Below are 18,000 nucleotides of genomic sequence, written 5' to 3' on the forward strand. Positions count from 1 at the left end.
GCTAATAGATCATTTTCACCTAAATCGTACACTCTGAACCTTTAACTCTATCAACTGTGCCATATTCATCCTGTCTGTGCAATACAAGGGTTCATGTGTAATTATCACACTGCACATCTGTTTCTTGTTTTTATACTGTTTATATCATATATATATCACTCTTTATTCCATTCGTATTTTTCAATCTTTTTTATATTCCTTACACTTAAGTATTCTATGTTACTTATTATTACTTACTGATGCTTATTTTTGACTATGGGACTAATAACTTATTATATTATCTTACTGATTCCAAAACAGAGGGAAAAACAATGTCCTACTGTTTCAACATGAACATTTATAACATACTAAAGTAATATGAAAAAAAATGTTTTATTACTAATTCTCACTCCGGCCTCCGAGTCCGAGCTCTTCTTCCGGTCTTTTTTTGCAATCGTGACATTTCCCGACAGCCCGTGAACGCAGCACGCAGCACGTCACTCAGGCCGGAGGAGCCACTGAAGGAATCCAGAAGTTTCCGGGAGCCAAGTTTTCACCCGCCGAGCGGAAGGAGGAGCAGCAGCAGCGAGGAGGAGATCTCCCCCACCAGCAGGAGAGAGAGGGTGAGACAAGGGTAAGTGTCGCCTCCCTTCATTAGCTCCGGCCCCGGTTGTGAGAGCGGGTTGTCGGGCAGCTGTCAAAGTGGGTGAGGGACAGAAAGCGGAACTAGCTTAACTAGCGAGCTAGCTGCAACTTTTGTGTTTAGCTAGGTTTACGACTCCGGAAAGGACACTACCCCAAGTTTTACGACAACTTACAACAACTTTCTACACAATGTAAGACAGTTTTACACACTTCTGTGTCCAATTCGAAGTGTTAATTAAGTTTTAAAAGTGGGGCTGGACCGCTACAACTCGTGTGTATTGTGTGTGGTGTGTGTGTGTGTTTTTCTGGTTCGTGTTTCTCATCCAGGCTAACGTCACCTGTTTGTCTCAGGTGACTCGGGTTAAAAAGTGGCCCAGCACTTTGTCCCCTCTGGCCACATGACACAACCAACCGGGTCAGGAGTGTAGATACAACTTTTGAACACAACAACTGAACAGATTAATACAATTTACTTTATTTTACTTGAAGTTAAAATAGGTAAAACACGTGTTTTCAACCCCCTTCATGGGCACAGCGTGATGTCATGTGTTTGTTTTGTCTACACAACTCAGCTAGCTTCTTATCTTTTAACCCCCCCCCACACACACACACACACACACACACACACACACACTACAGGGAAAGTGTGCTTGGAGAAGTAAAAGTTTTTGTGTGTGTGTATGTATTAAAAAGGTCAACAAGGGGAACGTGTAACACAGCATGATAGGAATAAGAGAAGACGTCAGTGTGTGTCTTTGTGTGTGTGTGTGTGTGTGGCTCAGATCAGGAGGAACAGGTTTGAGTAGAAGAACCAGAAGTGAGTTTCCCTATTATAGTCATTGTGTTGGGCTGTGACTGTGAAGACACGACAACATGAACGGGTATGTCCGTGGAAGTGATCTTGTGTTTGTGGCGTCATGTTGTGCGTTGTTTCAGCCTTGGGTGTGAAAACATATGGGTTGTGTGATTCAAAGTGCACAGGAAAGTCCAGAATACAGTGTTTATTGTGTGTTTCTTCTTCAGTTGTAACCTTCTCATTGCCCTTATCGATACCCAGCTACAGAGAGATCTGCTTCACTGGCACAGGAAGTTTATCTTTTGTTGTTGACATGTTCCTCTGCTCTTTGCTTGGCAAACAAATTACAAAATGTGCGGATGAGTCGTTATTTTTTGTTGTGCATATAAACCTTGTATCATTGCCTCGTCAAGTTCAATAATGGGTTGGAAAGAGCAGTCGAGCCTGTGTGAACCAAATGCCCTCTGGTCCAGGAAAAAAAAATGCAGCGTCTACAACTTTGAATCGTCTAATCTGCCTGCCAAGTAAACTCTCCGTCTTTCCCTGTGTTTTTCTCAGGATGTTTAATTGCAGTCGGGTCGAACGGGAACTTGAGGTTCAGGGGTTATTTGGAAAACAGGAAAATGTTATTTGAACCTTATAAGGGAGAGGAAGAGGACAGGAGAGAACGAAAAGGAAAAGGATGTTTCCTGAGTGTTGGTATCCTTCTGTCGGCTGGAATTTTAAGAAACTTTAGTCTTGCTCGTGGACACCTGGTTCTGTCCTTGACTGTCCTGTCAAAGCCGGATAACAGATTTCATTCTTTGCTTAGGACGCTCTTGAGTTCACGTTATTTTATGCACCAAAACCTCTTAGAGGATAATATCACACCACTCATTTCCGAGCCTCTTGTGATGCTGGACTGCACAATGGTCACAAATCATTGGATTTCTTCTGCTTGGCTCTACCCCAAGGTACCATAGCTCAAGTTATGATCAGAATTATGGATTTAGTACTTAAAGTATGCGTCTCCAAATGGATTACCTTGAAAAATACAACAAAACCACACCTATAATGCAAGTCCCTTCTCCACAAAGTGTTTCTGCCTGTCAGTGGGCTTGTATTTATGAATTGAGAAACCATCCAGAATGCTTTACATCATTATAACAGTGTTTTCCTTGGAGGTAATTGAATGGGTGTCTGTAGCCTTTTAACCGTTCTTATACGTAACGGGTCTTGCCGTCATCTAACACTTAGGGGCATTTAATTCTGCTCCACTTCTCATTCCTTGTTTGCAACGTTCAAGATTAATTGGAAAGAATGCATTTTAATAAATAGTAAAAAAGAGTCTTAAGATTCTGTAATCTGAACTCTTAGTTATGTGGATTTATTTATATGCTTCTTTTTGTGCTCAAGAATGAGTTGTTCTTTTGTTTTTCAAAGATATATTTTGTAATCTCTCTGTGTGTTGTAGTTCTGTAGTTATACAGATATTCAGACACTTATAAAACTACAAACTAGGCCAACGTGGAACTGACACCTCCAGTTGTTCAATAGCATGGGCTTTCGAGGATTATTCCCTACAAGGCCATTTTAGGGGTTCAGTATCTTGCCCAAGGACACTTTGGCATGTAGCTGAGGAAGACTGAGGAATCGAACCGCCGACCTTCTGATTGGAGGACGACCACTCAACACCTCAGCCACAGCCGCCCTGACAGCTTCATTCATTACGGGCTTAAAAACGTGTTGACACCCTGCACTTCCTTATGCTGGCTCAACCATAAAGCTTCTCACCAACACCCCTTTCATAACAACCTCTTTTGTGATGATTGTGCAAGATCGCGGAATCTGATTGTCGATCTGAACGCAGTGTGTATTGAGCTGTGAAATGTAGGCATAACCCAGTATGGGTTAATGAGATCGGGGAATTCATACACTGAATATCACATGAGAGGAGCAGCCTTGAGTAGCTTTTGATCTTAGGCTATACTTGTTTTGAAGTGAGTCAGTTATTGACGCTAAGAATTCATAAGCACCATCCACCACCAGCTAGTTAAGTAGGTGTGTTGTCATCTGTTGTCAGACTATTCCCGTGTTCGTGAAGGGGTCACAGAGATCCCACGCATACATATTCTCATTAGATAACATAAGTTTTCATTTCACCATATTAACCGTAAAATTTAGATTTGACGTCCTCAGGACATAACATTGATCTTTTTGAGACCACATAGGTTATTTGTCTTGAACTTGAAGTTTAATTTTAAAGTCAAAGGTCAACTTTGTTGCAGAATGTCTCTATTGATGATATATAATATTCAGCATCTTTTCAGGAGCAATTATGTACAAGAAAAATAAGGTAAATCAGTAAAGAGTGAACAGTAATGTGTGTCACTCAACTGGGATGATGCCATTTTAAAAAGTCAAAACCACACAAATGTTAGAAAGATAATGTTAGACCTTTTTTAATGTACTGCTTTTACCTTAGATGCCTTTAACCATTCACCGGTAACATTATCTTATTTCACAAAAGATTGAACTTTCTTTTAATCTGCCAGTTGCCAACATTCAATCTCATCATTCTAATTTCCATATTCCAGCCTCCTTATCTCAGTTCCCTCATTGTTAGCACATATGATTCTACCAGCCACGCTGCAGCTAAGCTTTACATCAACAAGGACCCGCTGCAGGCACACAAACAGATAGATAGGTTTTCTTCATCACTGATACAGATTCTCTGTGTTCAGACTCCAAACACTCTCAGCAGCAGGAAAGGAGTCTCATTTGTTTAGGTTTTGCATCTTCTTCTATTCCCAATAAGTGACAATAACATTTCTGCAAACGTAGTTAAAAGTTCGACCTTTAAGTTTGCTCTTTCGTCTTTAAGATTTTAAGTAGTATACAGCACTGAACCTTGACTTATTGTGATATAAGGTCCTTTTTAACTACTATGAAAATGCTTAAGCTGGAGCTTCTCAGAACCTGAACTTTTGAACCTGTAAAGCTTTGACTGTAGTTTCTGTAAGTAAGACTTTTAGGGTATATATGTCTTAACAAGGTAATGCTCGCTGTAAACTACTAAAAACACCAAGTTTTATTATGTTGTTTTGAGCTGAGTGGAACACAGTTCAGTTGAAGTAACTAATTTGGATTGAACTTACAGAATTCAAATTAGGTCTTTTCAGGATTGTGTTTTTTTTGTTCCATATTAAATCTAAATCCAGTTAAAGTTGTGACTATGTTACAAATCAACATGATAGACATCAGCAGTGAGAGAATAATACATAATTCATCATGATATACTACAGAAAAAAGCCAAGAAACTTGTTGACAGTTGTTGCTCCTTGTTGATCAATGTCAACAATTAAATGATTCTTATTGCTAATTTATACTAAGAACTCATTATTTTAGTAATATTATAAGTAAATCTGCCATAGTCTGATTAATCTGAAGTTATTATCTCATTGCAGATGTGTTGATATTGGAATATATGTCAGCCAATATGTAAAGAAACATCATTAAAAATACTTATTGACTTTCTTTTCTGAACCCCTCTGTCAGGCCGCAGAATATCGAGCTCGGTGCCGCAGGAGGAGCCTCCAAACAGGACAGCAGCAAGATGGACGACATGTCTGTGGAACAGATTACCATGAGGGCCAACCAAGTGACTGACGAGGTACTGACTCACAAGATCCACACAGACCCACTCACAGTCTGTTTCTCACTCTCTATGAGCAAGTAGCAGCAGGATGAAACTTCTCTCAAGTGATAATCTACCTGAAATGTTTAAGTATCAGATGCCACCACGTCGAGAGTCCTAAACAGAAGTGAAACAATGAGTATTTGGAACATAGTGAGAATTCAGATGGAAAGTGACAGAGAGAGGATCATGTTGCGTGTGTATGTGTGATATGTTGCTACAGATGTTTTTATACTTTATTTTATTTTTCTTGGAAGTTTCCTAAAAACAAGTATTTTGGTCCTAACTAAAGCTGTGGAAACTGTTAAGGCAACCAAACAGTCACAGTTTATATGGAGGATAATGTTTCCGATATTAAATTAGTAATAAGTGAATATTTATTTGGGTTTAAATTGAGCTTTGCTTTAAAAGAAAAGCTATTTTTTGCAGTATGTAGTGAGCTCCCAGGAAACCTTCCTTAGAAATTATCCAGAAATTATACCATACTAAAATAAAGCATTAGCCTTTTTTATTCCTACCGTGAAAACTCATCGCTCTCACCTGCGCCAAATTTAACAGCAGCTGTTCTCTTTTAAACTTTTTAAACCTGGAGGGAACGAGTACCTGATACTAAAAATGAAGATTAAGGTGGAGTTTTACTTTAAATTACAGCAAAAAAAAGGCACATATACATAAAGTCTTCAAACAGAAAAAGTTAATTAGTCTTGAATGCAAAACAGTTGAGATCAGATGAAAATGAAACAAAACAATTGCAGCCAGAAGTAAGAATGCAAATTGTTGAAAGAATAGTTTGACATAAAATATGCTTATTCTAAAGATAACTTATTAATCCAAAATTAATATTGTCACCCGCCAACTGTAGTTTCATATTTGACATGAAAACACAAAACTGGTATTAATCTTCTAAATTAACTTCCATCAGGAAAGCAGGTGCTAGCATTTCCAAAAATGTCAAACTATTCCTTTTGATATCTTGAGTATAAATACTCATGAAGCCATATCAGTACATTCATAAGTTCAGTTATTGAAATAATATTGATCTTTAATTCACATTAAAGATTAATATCACAAATTAAATAGTTGTTTAACTGTAGCCATGGTTTTTTGGCTCAATTTATACAGATTGAGTAGAATGAAACACGTATATAATCCGGTGGTTTCTGCAGTTTTGCAATGAGAGTGAGTCATTTCCAAAGCATTCAGCTGAGAATTAAGTCAGGCATTACTAAGGAGTGTGTGAGGCTTTTACGCCTAATTTAGCCCCTTCCCCCTCTGTGTGAATGTTGTCAGCTATATCTAAGCGTTGTTATTATCACGGAGATAATTGTTTAATCAGCACTGCTGGGCATCATATGATCAGCCATCTGACTCCAATGGAGGCAGATTAATTTACTCCAGTGCATGTCACCTTCTTGTAATTTCCACTGTACTAATTTCGCTGTGGGGGGTTTTCCTCTCTCTTTTCTTTTCTGAACTGTGTTTCTATCTCTTTCTTCCTCCTGCTGCTGTCTGGTTGACAAAGGAGATCACGCATTGGACAAAGCATGGGAGGCTCCTTCTGCTAAAGCTACTTAACACTCTGGCTTTGGGTAAACACTCATACCTGACAGACTCAGAGCATGGCTGGCAATGTATCAGGGCAACATCGGGGTTTGGTATGTTAAGGGAAAGGTCGTCTTGTGGATTTAAGGCTGTTTTGAATGTATAGCCATCCCAAACACAAATTATCATGCCATTCTCTGCATCTCACATTTGTCACACAGTGTCAACCTGGAAGATTTGTCCTAAGTCTGCGATTTCGGGCTTAATTAGTCAAGTCCAAGGATTTTGGACGACATAAAGTAATGTTTATCCACCGAATGATGTTTGGGCTAAGCCAACAGGAACCTGGCTGAGCTCAGCATATTCATCTCGCCAATTCTATGTTTGTCTGTTTCTCAACTCGCTGATTAATGTATTCAGAGCAAACATAACACAGAAAGAATAAGGGCTCCGGTCCCCCCCCCGCCCTCTCTCTCTCTCCCTCCTGGTAGCAGTTCATTAGCGATGGTAACAGTGGAGTCATGCCCCGAGATGCTTCCGTGCTTTGCTCCTTTGGCTGCTCTGTGCAGAGTTGCCGTCTATTTATAGCGAAACAGAGTCATTGCTCACCTGAACTGACTGCATTCCAGTTTCAACCCTTTTTGTCTTTGTGTGTTTTTGTCTGCGTCTTGTTGTCGATTAACTTTTGTGTCGGCTTTACCCCATGTCATCTGATTAGAGCGAGTTTAGACACAGGACGAAATCCACGCTCCTTAGTTTATTATGCATGATGTTTGCATAATCACCTGCTTTTCTTTGTCTTATGTGATCAATATTGTTGATTGTTTATATTTTGAATTGTTAAGAACACAAATATCCCTTTGGTCCTTGGAAATTACAACTGGCATTTTTCCACTATTGTAAAATAGTATATTCTAAATAATACTTGTGGTCTTTTATTAAAGAACTGAGGTAATTTAATAGACTAATATAATCATTAACCACAAAGATAATTGATGGAAAATCAATAGCTAATGACTTTTCAGCCCTAATAAGCTAAAACGAATTATCAATTTAACTCGAATTATTCATCGTATAAATATAATCTCAGATGATATTAAGTCTATTATCACAATATGGAACTGGTCTTATAGATCTGCTGCCGTTGACTCTTATATTTTAATGAATACCGTGTCGCTTCCTGTTTTCTAATCTTATTTTCTTATCACACGCATCTTTCCATTTTCCTCATCCCTCTTATCTTGTTCTCTTCCTTTCCGTCTCCTTTGTAATTCTCTTCTGTGTTTTCTTCTCCATCCTCTCAGTCCCTTGAGGCCGTATTCTCACCAATCAACTGGTTTATTTGAATTAAGAAGACTGTAAGAAATTCTCATACAAATCCAGGTGGATATATAAAATCCAGTGTGGGTTGAAGATTTGGTCCAACTTTCTCCACCAGAACAATATAAACTTTACCAAAACTTGGAAAAAGTGTGGCTATAAATAGCAGAGAACAGGAAGTATGACAGGGAACAGGGAGCTGTGTACTCAAATTTATTTTGAATCTACAATGTGTCATTGGAATACAAGGGACGATAACGCTGCCACAATAAACAAATACTGAATTCATCTATTTTCATTTCATCTGCACGATCTCGTTCAGGAACATTTGGGCAGTTTGAGCCTAAATGAGACACACACAGAAAATGCATCATTCGAACTGAGGCGTGATTCCACTCTGCATCATTATGTCTCCTTCTCCCTCGTTCTCGCTGCAAACTGCTTTTGGCTAAAACTGTTTACATTTAGCTTTTCCATTTGTCTCATTATTCTCTAACATGTGATGTGTCTTTTTCTCCCCCAGTCACTGGAAAGCACGCGGCGGATGCTGCAGATGGCCGAGGAGGTGAGAGTTTTATTGTGTCTGTATTGGTTCATCACTTGCTCCTCTATTTTGTAATCAGGAAAATTACATTTTTGGTCTTTGAATGCTAGAATTAATATTAGTTTATATTCATATTAGATATTTTGACATAATTTGGACAGAAATATGAATTAAATGTTTATCGTTTCCAACAAAGTGTGAGTGACAAAGTCATTGTATAACAAGATAAACGCTCCAGTTCTCTGATTGTCCAAATGAATCCTGAAATGTATCTAGACCTAATTATTACCATCTCTTACAATTCATCAAACCATGTGCGTTTTTATTTTCATGGTTTCTTAACTAATGATTTTTTGTTGTTCTTCCAGAGCAAAGTAACAGGTGCAAACACCATGGTGATGTTGGACCAGCAAGGAGGTAAATTTACAACATCAACGCTGCAGATTTTGATGTGTGTGACCTTACTTATCGGTTTTGTGGAGCTTTTCACTTGAGGCTGTTGAATAAAATTCAAGGACAAAGATGTGTGAGAATGTCGTGCTCAAAGAAATGTTTTGCATTTTCTAACTTGGAGCTGCATTTATTTGTGTGACTGCACACACTTGGCGATAGTTCAATGCTGAGTATTAAAACGAGAGAGGTGTTAATGAAGCTACTTATTCAAACCTGAATATATAAAATAATTGTCACAGTTACAGTAAAACAGCGATCAATGGTCAAAATGATCATATACATTATTATTAAAATAAGCCAAAAGTTTATCCTCAATTAATGATAGTTTACAGTGTTTTTTTGCCTTTAACTTTGTGTGTATCTGCTGTGTTCTCTGTTTAAAAATGTGCGTTTGTAATTATTAGTTTTTCTACCTACTGTATGTTGCATTGTTTTGTCTCTATCCCATTTGTTGCTGCTGCAATGGCCCAGTTGTTGACCCAATTTAAGAATCCTCACAGTGGTTATTAAATAATTAATTGAATCTATTCTAAAAATGGAAAAAACTAAATAAAGTCTATAACAACAAAACAATAGGATTCATTCCTAGTGTATGAAATGTACCCAGATACAAAGAGGATTCTGACATGTGCTGTACCTGTCTCTGTGTGTTCCAGAGCAGCTGAAGAATGCAGAGAACGGCATGGACCAGATCAACCAGGATATGAAACTGGCTGAGAAAAACCTCACCGATCTCTCCAAGTGCTGTGGGATCTGTGTCTGCCCCTGTGACAGGTACTTTACACCCAGAGCCGCTGAGGGCTCCATTTCACTGTTATCTTTTTTTGGATACACGACACTGTTTTACTGCCAGTTGGGAGATTATATTTATCACAATTTCCTCTCATTGGTTTGGGGCTGATTTGAACAAATACTTGCAAATGAACTCAACAAATTCAGCTATTAACAAGCAAGGAAGCTGTGTAAACACTCTGTTTCTTGGCATATTAAATATAGTTTTGTTTATTCTCTATATTATGGGTAGTGTTACAAAGTGGGTGGAGTTCTCGTGACTAATTTCTTTCCAAGCACAGTGTTATGTAACTAATATTTGGAACATTTAAATCACTGGTTGACGGCCGTGTCACAAATGATCTCTTCTTGGATAATTAAAAACGGGCCCATTGAGCTTAGAAGCCTTTTAGCAGCGCTGCTAACACCTGTCACATGTAAAGGTTACGGTGTTAATATTAAATTAACGACACAATCTGAGGCTGAATTCAATTCACTGGTGGATTCTGGGTCAGTTTAGGATTCAGTCATTATGTTTCTGTGTTTTGTTCCTCACTGCGACTCTGAAACTCTTGTGTTCACAGCAGCTGGTGCTAAATTTGTTTCAGTGTATTGAGCTGTCTGGTGGCCGTTACCATAAATCTATATTATTGCCCACTTTTCTTGGGAAAGTGCCGTGTTTCTTTGTCGAGTAACATTACGGATGTGATTTGAATAAAAATGAGGAAAGTTTTTGAAAAGGGAACAAGGCAACACCTCAGAAAACCAGAAACACGTCCAACTTCGCTTTGTTTCTATTATCACTGACTTTCACAGAATTACCGCAGTTTGAACGGCTGCCTCACAAAATGCTGATTTGTCTGTCAAATGTCTATTTTGTGGTCATAAACTTGCTTTTCCAATTCATGAGCATTCCCGGCTGTTTTTGAAGGAGTTGGTTGTGTGACCCTTAAGTTGTAATGTTCCGTGGTGAACGCACTCTAATCTGTGTGTCTGAATCTGTTAAACCGTATCGATGTGCAGTGTCAGTGTCTTTGTACAATGAGATCATATCTGGGTCTAAACATGAAAAACAAATCTTTTCAAAATGCTTTCACATTGGAGAGGAGGATTCATTGATGAGTACCAAAAGATAAGGTAGGAAATCAGGTTTTATGATGTTATGATAGATGAGCATCTGTGCATGTAGTAGTGATGGACGCCTTTTTGATGCTTTTCCTCCATAGTTCAGATGGTTCTTAATAGAAAGTGTCCTAGTTTTTAAGGTTTTAGATTTCCTTGTTTTTTTCTGACTATGATATTTGTTCCTTTGCCAGGGTGTCGACTATTGAGCATGACACGAAATATAAGAAAACCTGGGGAATCAGAGGAGCAGATGGAGAAATTGACGACAGTGACTCGAAGGTGATCTCCAGGCAGCCGCCGGGTGCTCGTAACGGTCAGGTCGGCCAGCAGAACGACTCAGGCCCGTACATCAAGAGGTAGAGTCCGGCTCTTTCTTTCGTTCTTTTACTAAAGTGCCGTCAGAAATTAAAATGGCCCTGATCACATTTGACACATATTTGAAAGACCCTTTGTAAACCAACATTTGAACGTCTGTGGCACAGGATAACCAACGATGCCCGTGAGGACGAGATGGAGGAGAATCTCGGTGCGGTCGGCAGCATCATTGGCAACCTGAAGACTATGGCTATGGACATGGGCTCCGAGATCGACAAGCAAAACATACAGATCGACCGCATCACCGACAAGGTAAGAGTCTGAAATTAACTCCCTGTGATTGTTCAATTTTTATGTCGTAGACGCAGCGTCTGTCGCCTTAATTTGCTAATGCTTCCTTTCGAGAGGATTTAAGAGGAGCTTTACCTGAGACGTCTTTAGAAAAAACACTTTCACTCATGAAACACGTTTCCTTCCCTCCACCTATTCATCATCTCAAGCTTTATGGACAAATTAAACAACACTATACTCGCTCTGGCAAAACTTTCACACTGTTTACTTCTTAGCAAACAAAGGTTATGATACATTTAACCGAGGGTTTGAATCCTGTCTTGTAAATCTTCAGGAGTTCTCCTCTTCCTCACCTCTTGGCACATTACCTCCACCTGTAGATCACTGAAACAGACAGGACTGTGTATTGCCTCGGTTATCACTAGAGGTCAAACCCCCCCCGGCCACAGCGCTCCACTTTTTAATATGTTTAAACGCATTCAAAGTCACTAGTGAATTGCTTAATAAAAAAATGAGTGTTTGTATAAGTGCCTCTTTTCACCTGTTTCTTTGTTTTCTTTCAGGCGGACATGAACAAGGTTCGCATTGATGATGCAAACCAACGAGCCAACAAGCTCATCAAATAGACAAGGAACCACGCTTCTGCCAATTTCATCTATCAACCTTGAGCCTGTGTCGCCCCGTACACACACACACACACACACACACACACACACACACACACACACACATACTTGCACATATACACAAACATAAAATAGAAATCCTCTCTGTGAGAATGTTCATGCCAGCAGAGTGCCTGCCTTTACTGCACTAATATGTCAAGAGAGAATAAACATTTATACTAGTCTATAAATTGGCCACCACCTCGTATCCTTAAACATTTTGTATTCATAGTCTCCGTGCTGGAATTGGGGAAGAAGTGCGGGCATCTCAAACTGCAGCAAACAGCCTGAGACTGAGTGCCTGTCACGGCTGTTTGATACCAAATATGGACCCGACCTGTATCGTATCACAACCCACTCACGGGGGGGGGGGGGGGCAGCGCAGGTCAAATACTGGTCCTGCTTATTCTAATCCCCCTGTTTGCCTTCCTCTTGAGTCGAGAGCTATGAACTTTGTCTGTGTATCTGCCTCTCTTTATGGACGAGGTAGATCCAAGGTCTTTAATTGTCTTTAAGTGATATACAGCACAACATTAATTTATGTATCAACCCCCCCCACCCTCCCTATTGGTTTTACCCTGATAGAGCTGCATCCACTTTGATCATAAAACATAATTCTTGGTCTAAAACAAATCAATCAAACTCCTATTGGTTCCCTGTCAATTGTATCGTGTGTATTGTTCTGAGATGCTTATTTAATTATTCTTCATCAAGCAGAAATGACTTGTGAATAAAGTTTTCCTTTTTTCCTCTTGTTTTTAAACACTTTGTTCCCATGTTATTTTTTTTTGCAATTTCTTTCAAAGTTGTTTCAAAAACAAGAAATAAAAATTTGTGCTTTGGAGTCGCAGCAGAAACTCTGGGACTCAAAAGCACCCCCCCCTGAACGAGAGCAATTAAATGTTGATGTTTTTTTTTTAATTAAATGTATAGCAATAACTGTTCCTTCAAATGTGAAGGAGGGTCAGTTAACACCAGGAGGAATGTTCCTCATTTCCTCCTGTACAGCGTCTCTAGATCAGTTTATGACGTCCCCGGCTATGGGGGGGAAACACCAGCGGTTTGAAAACACTTTGGATCAACTGCTGTTCGTCACATTTCGTGTCACTTGAGGTTTTTTTTTTTCCCGCCGTGACCTCAGTGTCGATGTAAATACTGAAACGCAGTGTAGCTGTTCATTGATATCCTATAGCCTCGCCGTTAATCTAATTCCATTCTTTCTTCGTCACCTCCCAGTTAATAGAGATTTATTGCACCCAGGAGGAGATTTAACAGCCCACACGAGCCCCGGTTATGAGTGTGTGTGAAAATTAATTTCCCCAAGTTTAATAATTGCCTGTAAAAGTATGAAAACACATGTTGAGTCTGGAAACACGCGGCCGTGCTTTGTCATTCCTCAGATCGGCTCACTGGCTCGTTGCCGTCCTGGCACATGCAGCAGTTTTGTTGTAATGAAAATGACCTCGACTCTTTTTATTAAATTAAAAGAAAATGAGTCTGGGAGAATACTGGGATTTCAAAAGTGTGATGGTGGATGGTTGTGTTCTAACAGCCTCGGTATCACAAACCATTCCTCCTGCTCTGCAAACAGCCAGTTTTCAGAGCCAGGCTCCAGTAAAGTGATAATATTTGATGATGGAGGGCGTAATTCTACTTGTCAGCGCTGCGGCCCGGCTCAGAAATTACTGCTGGCAGCGAGACGCAAAAATATATATGCAAATTAATGTTGTTTAGTGTGGGGGGGTAAATGCAGAAGTCCTGGCTGGCGATGCTCAGACCTCGCTGTGGAATATTGGCTAATGATAAAGTAACGCTGAAAATATCTCAGGCATCGCAAGGCTTTTTTAGTTTTTTGAGGAAATGCTCATTTGTATGCTGTGCTGCAGGCGTCCACCTATTGAGTTTGTGAAGATTGAAATGAGCTGTTATTCAGGGCTTTGTGTTTCTGTAAGTGATCCTCCTCGGCCTGTTACTTATCAGCTGAGATCTAATTAGTATAGCTTAAGGCTGCCTCCCTGTCTTGAGGCTGTTAATTCATTGTTTTACAGCCACTGGAATGTAAATACCACCGTTTTGTCCATTTTGAAATATGTTCCATATGCAGCTCGTCTTATCTGAAATGAGCTCGGTGAAGGGGCGGCTGTTCAACAGAGTCAAAATGCCTTTTTCTTTCATGCCTGCACATGTTTAATTGTTTGTACACAATAAATCTGTTCCCAAATGCATTTTCCTTGCACCCTCTATTAATTTATTAACAAATAAAATGAATTTCGGTTTCATTAAACATTGGCAACCAAACTGTGACGGGCGGTAGAGTGGTCAATAAATAAATGAACCCAAACCGGGTAGTTTCAGGAGTTTATTTTTAAACTTTATTCTCTCAAAAAGGTTTAAAGATATTAGATCTTTCCTGTCAACAGTTGTGGGGTATTTTACATAGCTAGAGAGTACAAAATGCAGATTTAAAAACCACCGAAGAGAAGAGGCAGGTAGGGAAGAAGAAGAAGAGCAGGAGGAGGAGTAAAGAAAGTGGAAGGAGGTGTCAGAGAAGAAGGTGTCAAGAGTCTGAGATTCCATCAGATAGAGTGATAAAGATAAACAAGACTGAACACGTGATGCAAGTTCCCCCAAAAACCATTTAAAGGTGCAGAAAAACTCCAATTACCGGCGCTGTTAGCACAGGCGCATTGTTCTAATGGCCGTCTGCACATGGAAACATCTGTATTCCCTGTGTGTGTGTGTGTGTGTGTGTGACGGCCAAGAGAAGATGACGGATTTAACAGCTATTTTCATTCCTCTGGGTGAAAATGTAAATAAGCCAGAGAGAGAGAGAGAGAGATCATTACATGTTTCCAGGAAAACTCTGGAGCCGAACAGCCTTTGTTAATCTCTCTACACCCGACTTCCATCATTTTAATGAGGTCACTTGAGATAGATCATAGTTCAGGGACGGAGCCCACAGTCGAAGGCAAGACGGCAGTGGTGAAGTGTGTGTGTGTGAGAGAGAGAGAGAGAGAGAGACACTATCCTAGAAACAAATGAACATTTTATAAATGCAGTTCCATACACTGTACATAATCTATATCCCCCTGTATGCATATATTGAATAAATGTGTTATTCGATTATGGCTTTATTGCATTATACTCCTACATGTACCCAATTCTCACGTCCTTTAGTATTTCCTCCCTTTACATTCAGAGTAAAGACACGTCAGCTCCAAGCTGCTCGTGCCGGGTCCTGTTGTGTGGTTTGGAAAAAGCAGTCGAGAGTCACATGACCCACAACTTGTCCTGGACTTTGGTGGGAATTATAGAAACTTACCCCCCTACCTAAAAAATGACTTTGATTTCAAGTTGTTCTTATCAACACATGCACAATCTTAATTTTGTGCACGTGTGAGCTCAGCCCTGACCCACGTCATGCTAACAGTTGTCTTCTGTTGTGTTTATGGCAGTTTGTTAATATTTCAATCTGCATATTCCATTTAATCATGTGTGTCCACAGCTGGTTTTCACACGTGTTTTAAAGCCGTGTTGAAAAAACTCGACTTGACTTTAGGAAAGAGATGAATCCAGGTTCCAGCTTTCCTGCTCATTTTGAAGCCCGACTTTTCAAAATAACACCTGTTTCTCCGAGACAGTGGGTCAGGTTGGTCTTGATTGAAAGTTCTAGAATATCACAATAGCACCATATCAAACTAAAACATACCTCATGCATCTGTAGATATATAGATACTGTATATATGTTATTGGATAGATATGAAATTCAGGGTTTCCATACACGAGTGTTGAATATATTTCAAGTTCACAGAAATAACTACAGCCACAGTTTTAGTTCAGAATATTCAAGACTAACAGCTTGTGGTGTCACGTGACTGCTCGTATGTTGGCGTCCTGAAATCTCAACAGTCAAACCCTTCACAGTGCGTAGAGTGTTTAGTTTGCATACCTGCAGTAACACTCGGTGTGTGTGTGTGTGTGTCTGTGTGTGTGCACCGTGCAGCAACACATTCTGCTCACCACCAAGTCTTTACACTGCTTTTACAAAAGCCCGCTAACTTCCCTCTGATTCTATGAGTAGCGTTCAGCGCTCCAAATTCAAACAGCACAGTATTACAGTTCACAACCATTTGATAAGGCAGATTAATGTAAAGTACGCTCCGGTGCTCGGGTCACCCTGCGTTCATGTCAGGCCTTCGTATCGAACACAGCTGGATCAGAGCATGCCTCACTGAAACAAGAACCAAAGAGAACCTGCAGCAGAAGTAACACAACAAAAGTTTTACAAACGTTCTTTGGTTGAGTGTGGAAGGAGCGTTCCTGTGCTTTAATTATTTAATGCTTTCAATTTGGTTTTGTTATAAAGAACACAAAGGAGAAAAAAGTGGATATTTAAATACAGGCAAAACGAGGGACGGCTTCAAACTCAGCTACAATATGCTCGCAAAATAATACAAAAAAAAAAATCTAGTGACAAAAAGCTTGCTCTGACTGATTGTACACGAATACTACTTTCTCTTTCCAGGTTGCCTCAGTAACCAACCCCGCCTCCCTCCCCCCTCCTCCCCCCTCCTCCTCCCTTCCAATCTCCGTCTCACTTCTTCTTGGCAAAGCGGCTGAACTTCTTCTCCTTGTCTTTCTTGGCAGAGCCGGGCTCCGGGAGGGCAGCGGAGGAGGAGGAGGAGGGATGGGGCAGGCTGTGGGCTTTGGCCCCCCCCGAGGGTCCCGACGCCTCCTCTGCTGCCAGGGGCTGGATGGCCTTCTCCATGGCCTGGCTCCAGCGCTGGAGCTCCTCCTGAAATTAAGCACAAAAATACACACATCATATCAGAGCTTACAAAGGGAAGTGTGCGTCCAGTGGGACAGTGTGTGTTTGTCTCTTGGTCTATTATTAGTAAACCTCGGTCGTGCTTTTAATAAGGAAACTCTATGAAAGGTATGGACAGAAAAATGTACTATTCAAATTATATTTTGTTATAGTTATTTTTAAATTTGTAAAAGCTCATGACCCCAGTGGGTTAAATGTTCAGAAGTAAAATGTACATGTGTCAGCTGCATACATAAATAAAATACAACGCTTACTTAAACAGCATATATGTGTGTGTGCTGCATTATGAAGGATCAGAGAGCAGCAGCTGAGTCCAGAACACAAAGTCTCATGTGATTTGTGGAGAGCTGCTGAGTTTCTTTACCCATAGAGAGAGAGATAACAGTGAGAAACGTACCTCGTCTTTACACTGGAACAGATATTCACTGCCATCACCAAGACTGAGAGAGAGGAGAGAGAGGGAAGTTCAAATTGATTGTGTGGAGAAAAGCCAGAGGAACAAGTTTCAGACTTTTCAGTCATCACAGCAACAGACCTGAAACTTTCACTTCTTTATTTATATTCAAAAAAGTTTGTTCATGTTTGTTTTGCAAAAGGCAGCAATTAGTGCTGTCTTTTTAGATTCTTCTCTTGGTTCATTAAAAGTACTTTTAATTAAAAGTAAAGCACAAGAAGAAATCATCACCTTCTTTTGTCTAATTCCAGCAAAATCCAAAAATGATGTAAGACCGAGAAACGTGGGAAACTCATACATTTTAGAACCTGGAGCCAACAAAATGTTTAATGTTTTTACTTCTAAAGCAAGTGATTGACTAATTGTTGCAGCTCTAGATGGAAAATGTCTTATTTTGCAGCTTGTTACTGTTTTGATGGAAAATGTAAAGGCAACAGGAAAACTGTGAGATTCCTAGATTAAACTTGGACAATTAACAGAGTTTCAACAAGAGTGGAATTTAAAGAGCTTTAGAGCTTGAATGGGACCTTGAAATGTGTGTGTGAGTACTTTTACACGAATGACATATTTGCTTTAATGTTGCTCTGGAACACGAC

The 18,000-nt window shown here is 39.8% G+C and overlaps 2 protein-coding genes across 3 annotated transcripts in view; one reads left to right on the plus strand and one right to left on the minus strand.

Moving 5' to 3' along the window:
• The first annotated feature begins 458 nt into the window (after positions 1 to 458).
• Positions 459 to 14,347, plus strand: LOC133015789 (synaptosomal-associated protein 23-like). Of its 2 annotated transcripts, none has more exons than XM_061083063.1 (8): positions 459 to 613; positions 4,958 to 5,072; positions 8,482 to 8,523; positions 8,871 to 8,919; positions 9,612 to 9,729; positions 11,043 to 11,207; positions 11,334 to 11,478; positions 12,021 to 14,347. In XM_061083063.1, exons 2-8 carry the CDS (start codon positions 5,016 to 5,018, stop codon positions 12,081 to 12,083), a joined length of 639 nt encoding a protein of 212 aa, XP_060939046.1. In that variant the 5' UTR covers positions 459 to 613; positions 4,958 to 5,015; the 3' UTR covers positions 12,084 to 14,347. The 2 variants fall into 2 exon arrangements, with proteins under 2 accessions (XP_060939046.1, XP_060939045.1); XM_061083062.1 differs by lacking the exon at positions 459 to 613 and adding an exon at positions 638 to 815.
• Positions 14,348 to 16,692: 2,345 nt separating this feature from the next.
• sptb (spectrin, beta, erythrocytic) overlaps positions 16,693 to 18,000 on the minus strand; it is a 35,211-nt gene continuing 33,903 nt past the window's right edge. The window contains exons 35-36 of the mRNA XM_061083064.1: positions 17,348 to 17,390; positions 16,693 to 16,917 (exon numbers count right to left, since the gene is read on the minus strand). Of these exons, the coding sequence (XP_060939047.1) occupies positions 16,717 to 16,917; positions 17,348 to 17,390 (244 nt within the window). The 3' untranslated portion in view covers positions 16,693 to 16,716. The remainder of the gene's footprint in view (positions 16,918 to 17,347; positions 17,391 to 18,000) is intronic.

This window comes from Limanda limanda, chromosome 12, assembly GCF_963576545.1.
Source record: "Limanda limanda chromosome 12, fLimLim1.1, whole genome shotgun sequence".
Taxonomy (NCBI): Eukaryota; Metazoa; Chordata; class Actinopteri; order Pleuronectiformes; family Pleuronectidae; genus Limanda; species Limanda limanda.